The 7,500-nt window shown below is 28.5% G+C and overlaps 1 protein-coding gene across 1 annotated transcript in view; it reads left to right on the forward strand.

The window, feature by feature from the left end:
• LOC119575121 (S-methyl-5'-thioadenosine phosphorylase-like) overlaps positions 1 to 7,500 on the forward strand; it is a 58,050-nt gene that overhangs the window by 48,994 nt on the left and 1,556 nt on the right. The window contains exons 2-5 of the mRNA XM_037922550.1: positions 4,947 to 5,050; positions 5,409 to 5,527; positions 6,260 to 6,350; positions 6,493 to 7,500. The exon at positions 6,493 to 7,500 is cut by the window's right edge and continues 1,556 nt beyond it. Of these exons, the coding sequence (XP_037778478.1) occupies positions 4,947 to 5,050; positions 5,409 to 5,527; positions 6,260 to 6,350; positions 6,493 to 6,528 (350 nt within the window). The 3' untranslated portion in view covers positions 6,529 to 7,500. The remainder of the gene's footprint in view (positions 1 to 4,946; positions 5,051 to 5,408; positions 5,528 to 6,259; positions 6,351 to 6,492) is intronic.

Raw genomic sequence — 7,500 nt, forward strand, 5'->3', positions numbered from 1 at the left:
TATTCCCCTCAGGAATAGTGTAGCTATATATTCCTTGAATAATCCTAGAATATCCTTGATAAACAAAGCTAGAATGGGCTCTAAAGAAACTTGTTTTGGGTTTTAAACATACAAGTTTGTACCTTGAATTATTTTTCTGCCTTGATTTTGTTCTTAGCAGTAATCTGTGGGGGTAAGGGCATTTTTTTGACACTGCCAAAGGTTAAAAATGGGTATCAAAAAGATTTACTATGAATTTTGTAGCAAATTTGATCATATTGTTATATTACTATATTTTAAAAAAAGGACATAGTAAGATAAGAATTTAAAGGTTCTATTTCTGTTGTGGTAAAAGAATATAGAAATAGTAAATGAAGCACATATAACTGTAAGCAAAAATATTACAATGGCAATCAGAGTAACTTTCACACACAAGGATCTCAAATTTTACATTAAAAATATCCCTGTCATGATTAGGGCAATTTTCACACATCCCTGGTACAGAACATTGTAAAGAAGGTCACAAAATACTACTTGACTCTTCTACTTTCTGTATTGTTTCTCACCATACCTTGTTAAGTTCATGAAAAGATGAATTACTGGTTTGTCTTTTGGAAAGATGATAGACAAAATACACTATACTCATCTTGAATGAAACTGAAAATGTATAAGCTTTTGCTTATGAAGAAATTCACTCATGAAATTAAACAGAACATGTGAAAATAATTTGACAAAATTTAACAAATTACAGTGCCGGGATGGCATGTCATAATGTCAGGCCCATTGTAAGTTTCATTTAAATTTAAATTTTCTTTACATCAATATGTAATCCCAAGGCACCTGCTTTCAAAAAAATACTATCTCTAGTATTTAACGTTACACATTTTGTTAGGGGAAAGACTCAGCTATAACTTTAAAACTCTGTATAGTTTTAACTTTTTATAAAAAAATATTTTAACTGATTTCAGACAAATTGAAAATTTTTCTGAAAGGATGCATAGTATTTAGAAAAATATAAAAACAGCTGGGTCACTGAATAAACAAGAAATGGACTAAACAATATTTTTTTTCCAAATTTTAAAGAAATGTTAAACCTCACATGAGTTAAAGTTGGGGGGAAAAGAACAGTAAAACCTGAACATGCAAACAACTAGTGAACACCCTTTGTAAAAAAAACCACAGCTATGACAGTTATGCTGCCCCTTGCCAGGAGTATGGAAAAACCCCGTGCAATACACATAAAAGAATGGACTTTTATGTTTAGGAAAATAGAACGGGAGTGATTTTTATTTCACTAACATGGAAATTTAAAAGCAAGTGTTAAGAAATTCAGTAGTTTTTTGATGCTCATCAAATGATTTTAAATCATCACTTTGAAACAACATTTTTTATTTTCATAGAAAACCCCTACTGGTAAAATTTGCTTTACTATCATTTAAAAAATATGTAGAAGGTTTTTTTATAAATTAAAAAAATTAAAAAGGGTTTTAAAAATCATTATTTTTAAGGGATTTTTTTTTATGATTAAAATTTTTCTACCGGTTAAAAAAGTTGCCCAACATTTACAGTTTTTTTACTATCAATAAAAAATCTGACATGCAGTTCCAGGCAGCAAAATCTATTAAATATACTTTTACAATTAAATTTTAAAAAAAAAATTACAACATTAAATGAAACAAAATACTATTTAAAAAATAAGGTCTACAATTTCCTTTTAAAAAATATTCTAAAAGTATATTTCAAATTTAAATTTTAATTTTCAAAAAATCAGATGTGCATACATGTTTGACTATGGATACGCTATGTTTTTTTTTTTTATTTAATACAAATTTATGGTTTTTTTTAAAAAAAAACAAAGTAATCACATCTTTTACTCAGCATGCTCTACTGAAAAAGCATTGCAAAATTGCAAGTGTGCTGGGGGGGGGGGGGTGCTTACTCATTCTCCTATATTGTTTTCTTCGCCTTTTATATTACTTTCCACCTTAACTCAGAAAAAAAAGAAAAAAAAACCCTTCCCCCGGTTTTTCTCGGTGCCCTCTCAAATTAAAAGTAGGAACTTCTGTCAAACTAGGCCAAGGGAATTTTGTACCTGTGACAATTCTCTGCTCTCCTTGTCATAATTCACTGTGCAAGAAATTATGTTGCTCTTAAACGGCACTCGGGAAAATAGTAAATTGAACATTAAAATGCTAAATTCTTATCTAAAACAGAATAAAAAAAACGAAAGAAAAGAAAAAAACCAAAAATGCAATCAAAGGTTAACCTAAAATGAAAGTTTTGAGAAGATCCTTACTGGGGTTGTTGAAATTTTTCTCTGTCCTTCTCTGGCGAATTTTTTGGGAAACCTGTTTTCAGAACTTCAGTTCTTTTTCAGCATTCTTCTGAAGAAAAAAAATTTTTTTAAAATGCTACTTAAATAGGGTGTTTAAAAGCATCCATTTCCTTTACTTCAAGCCCATAATCAAACAAAAAATCACCATGTGCAGGCCCCCTTTCCCATAAAAATTTTTTTTGGAATAAGCAGAACTGATCCTCTAATTCTTTGTTTTTTAAAGTCCCACTAAGCATACTGTTAGCTTGATTTATCTCAAATACTGCACAAAATTGTTTTGCATTATTAAAATTTTGTTTACCCTCTGGTTCCTGAAGTACTAATCCTAAGTCCCCTAAGGAGTTTTTACTAGGTCTAAAAGACCAAAAAAAGAATTTTAAAAGAATTTTTGTTTAATTTCTTGTTTTCATTTAAAAAAAATTATATATATATCAAAACTGGTAATAAAAAAAATAATAACTGAAATGACAATAAAAATATAAAAATCTAAAATTCAAAGAACTGAGTCAACAGGTGGGTCATACAAATAACCTTTTATTGTAAACAAAAAATAAAAAACCGCCCAGTAATGTATATGTAAAAACTCCTATCAGTAGATTAAAAAAATGAGAATCATCAATATCCAAAAAAAACTTTTCTAAAAAACTACATCAATATTTTTTTTGGCCATGCTGCTTACCTATGGAAACCATAAAAATTTTTAAAACATAAACATGTCTTGTATAAAGAAAAATTTACTAACTTGACAGTTTTGAGGGCTTTCTCCCCCTGACCACCTCCTCCCCTCTCTCCAGCAGCTAGTCATGGCCATTGCAAAAGCAGCATAAAGCAAGCCAACTCTCTTGCAAGCACAACCGTTGGCAATAACAAGAAAGGATAAAACCACTATGTACCTAAAAAAAATATTCAGTATCGGAAGATAATTGTAATATTCAATTAATTCTAAATTTTTTATGTTCATTTTCATGATCATATGGGGAAAATATCTTGGTCCTTTTTTGAACAAATGTAAAAGAGGGGGGAAAAAAAAAAGTAATAAAAAAATTGTACATCTCCTGATAAAATTCCTGTTATTTTCTTTTACCTGATACCCTTTTAACCTGAGACGTCTGTTTTAAAAAGTCCCGGTCCAAATTTTTGATACAAAAACATTAAAATTTAAAGAAAGCACACAAGAATGGGGCCCGATACTATACCTCAGGAACTGTTTCATATTGATAACATCCCCACCCCCGGCGGGAACTTTTTTCTCCTGCTTTACTGCTGAATCTGGGGGCCCTTTAATGTCCCATTGTGCCTTTGGGGAAAAAAAATCTTTTCTACACATCACATAGATATGCATGCAGACAAGCCCCATGAACAAGTAGGGGCTGGGAAACAGACACATACATCTCAAACAGCAAACAGATGTGCATGCCTTGGGGGTTTTTGTGTGCACACACTTTCTGTAATTTAACAAAATACACTATACTCCCTTGAATTTAAATTTAAAATTTTAATTTTTTATAAAATTTATAAATAAAAAAATTAAAATATTAAATTTAAAATTAAAAAGGAATTTTTTAAATAAAGGTTATAAATTTATAATTAATTTTTAATTTTTTTTAATATGTTTTTTTTTAATTTTATTTTAATATATAGATATAAAATAATATATAAGTATATATTATATTATATAATTAATTATATATAAATATAAATATAATAAAATTTTAAGTATAAAATATTAATATATTATTTAAGTATATTAATAATATATTATTTATATATAATATTATGATATAAAATTATATAATTTTATATAATATATTTATATTTTATAATATATATTAAAATTATATATAATATAAATTATATATATATATAAAATAGATATAATATTTTTAATATAAAAATATATATAATTATATATTTATATAATAATTATATATAATATAATATTAATATATTATATATATATATATTTTTTTATAAAAAATATAATATATAAATATATTTTAATATATATATTATATAAAATATATATATATTTTAAAATAATATAATAATATATATACATATTTTAATATAATATTAATATATATACATATATATATTTATATATACATTAAATATTATACTATACATATATATAAATTTTAAAATATATATATATATTTTATATATATATATATATATATAATATATTATATATATATTATATATATATATATATATATATATAATTACACGCACGCACGCACACACACACATATTTAAAACAAGAAGTTTGACAGGCCCCCACCACACTTGACAACACTGTCAGTACTGGTATACAGGCTTGCTATTGGGCTATTCCTCTGTTTCAGATTTGTTAAATTTGTCAAATTATTTTCACATCTTCTGTTTGATTTCATGAGCGAATTTCTTCATAAGCAAAAGCTTACACAATTTTAGTTTCATTCAAGGTGAGTATAGTGTATTTTGTTGAATTACAGAAATGTGTGTGCACACATGAACCCACACAGGCATGCACATCTGTCTGTCTGTTTGAGTATGTATGTGTCTGTTTCCCAGCCTGCCTACTTGTTCATGTGGCTTGTCTGCATGCATATCTATGTGATGTGTAGAAAAGATTTTTTTTCTCCCTAAGGCACAATGGTGACCATTGAAGGCCCCAGATTCAGCAGTAAAGCAGAGAGCAAAATGTTCCGCCAGTGGGGTGGTGATGTTATCAATATGACAACAGTTCCTGAGGTATAGTATCTGGCTCATTCTTGTGTGCTTTCTTTAATATTTTTAATGTTTTTGTATCATAAAATCTGGACCAGACTGTTTAACAGACCTGTCTGTCATGTGTTAAAGGTATCAGGTGAAAGAAAATAACAGGAAATTTTTATCACGGAGATGTACAATTTTTTGTATTACTCTTTTTTTTCTCCCCTCTTTTACACTTGTTCAAAGAGAGACCAAGCATATATTCCATATGATCATGAATAATGAACATCAACATAATTAGATATTAATTGAATATTACAATTATCTTCCGATACTGAATATGGTTTTAGTGTACATATGTGGTCTTGATCACTTTCTTGACCTTATTGTCCAACAGGTTGTGCTTGCAAGAGAGCTTGGCTTGCTTTATGCTGCTGTTGCAATGGCCACTGACTATGACTGCTGGAGAGAGGGTGAGGAGGTGGTCAGTGTGGAGAAAGTCCTCAAAACTGTCAAGTTAGTATAATTTTGTCTTTATACAGAGCACATGTTTATGATTCTAAACTTTTTATGGTTTCCATAGAGTAAGCAGCACTGGCCATAAAAATATTGATTGTAGTTTTTTAGAAAAGTATTTTTGGATATTGCATGATTCTCATCTTTTAATCTACTGATACGGAGTATTACATATACTATATACTGTGGCTGTGTTTTATGTTTTGTTTACTAATAAAAGAGTTATTATGTATGATCTCACCTGTTGACTCAGTTCTTTGAATTTTTAGATTTTTTATATGTTTTATTGTCATTATCAGTATTATTATTATTGTTATTACCAGTATTGGTAGTATATATATATATTTTTTTTAAATGAAAACAGTAGTAATTAAAACAAAAATTCTTCTTTAATATTCATTGTATTTGGTCATTTAGACCTAGTAAATAACTCCTTAGAGACTGTAGAGACTGTAGTACTTCAGGAACCATGACTGGGTAAACAAAATTAATAATGCAAAACAATGTTGTGCAGTATTTGCAGATAAATCAAGCTAACAGTATGCTTAGTAGGACTTTACTAACTAAGAATTAGAGGCACTCAGTTCTGCTATATTCTCAAAAAATAATTTTATGGGAAGGGCCCTGTCACATGGTTGATTTTTTGTTTGATTTATAGGCTTGAAGTAAAGGAAATGGATGCTTAATCACCCTATTTAAGTATGCATTTAGCAAAATATTTTACTTCTTCAGAATGAATGCTGAAAAAGCAACTGAAGTTCTGAAGACAGTAGTTTCCAAAATTGCAGCCAGAGAATGGACAGAGAAAATTTCAACAACCACAGTAAGGATCTTCTCAAAACTGTTCATTTTATGGTTAACCTTTTGATTGCATTATTGTGTTTTGTCTTTTTCTTTCGTTTTTTCTATTCTGTTTTAGATAAGAAGTTGAGCATTTTTGAACTGTTCAATTTACTATTTTCCAGAGTGCCGTGAAGAGCAACATAATGCTTGCACAGTGAATTATGACAAGGAGAGCAGAGAATTGTCACAGGTACAAATTCCTTGGCCATATGTTTGACAGAAGTTCCTGACTTGTAATTAGCAGAGACACCGAGAAACACCTGGAAGGATTTTTTTTTCTTTTTTTACTGAGTTAAGGATGGAAAGTAATATAAAAGGTCGAAGAACAATATTAGGAGAATGAGTAATGCACCCCCCACCCTCAGCATCACTTTGCAATTTTGCAATGCTTTATCAGTAGAGCATGCTGAGTAATACAGATGTGACTTACTTAGTTATTTTAAAATAACCATAAATTTGTATTAAATAAAAATAAAACAACTATAGCGTATCCATAGTCACACACATGTATGCACATCTGATTTGTTGAAGATCTAATATTAAATTTGAAATATACTTTTAGAATATTTTTAAATGGAAATTGTAGACCTTTATTTTTTAAATAGTATTTTGTTACATTATAATGTTGATAATTTGTTTTTAAAGTTTAATTGTAATGTATATCTTAATAGATTATGCTGCCTGGAACTGCATGCTCAGATTGTTATATTGACTAGTAAAAAATCCTGTAAATGTTGGTGCAACTTTTTTTAACCTGGTAGAAAATTATAATGCATAAAAAAGTCCATTAAAAATAATGATTTAAATCCATTTTAATTCTTAATTTTACTAAAAATACCTTCCTACATATTTTAACATGATATGTAAATGCAAATATGTTACCAGTAGGGTTATCTACTGAGATAAACTGTTGTTTCAATAGTGCATGATTTAAAATCATTTGCATGAGCATCAAAAGCTACATGAATTTCTTACACTTACTTGCTTTAATCTGCCATGCTTAGTGAAATAATAAATCACATCCTGTTCTATTTTCCTAAACATAAGAGTCCACTTCTTTGATGTGTATTGCACTTGTGTTTATCCATACTCCATGGCAAGACAGCATAACTGTCATAGCTCGTGTGTAT

The sequence above is a fragment of the Penaeus monodon genome, chromosome 7 (assembly GCF_015228065.2).
Source record: "Penaeus monodon isolate SGIC_2016 chromosome 7, NSTDA_Pmon_1, whole genome shotgun sequence".
In the NCBI taxonomy this organism is placed as follows: domain Eukaryota; kingdom Metazoa; phylum Arthropoda; class Malacostraca; order Decapoda; family Penaeidae; genus Penaeus; species Penaeus monodon.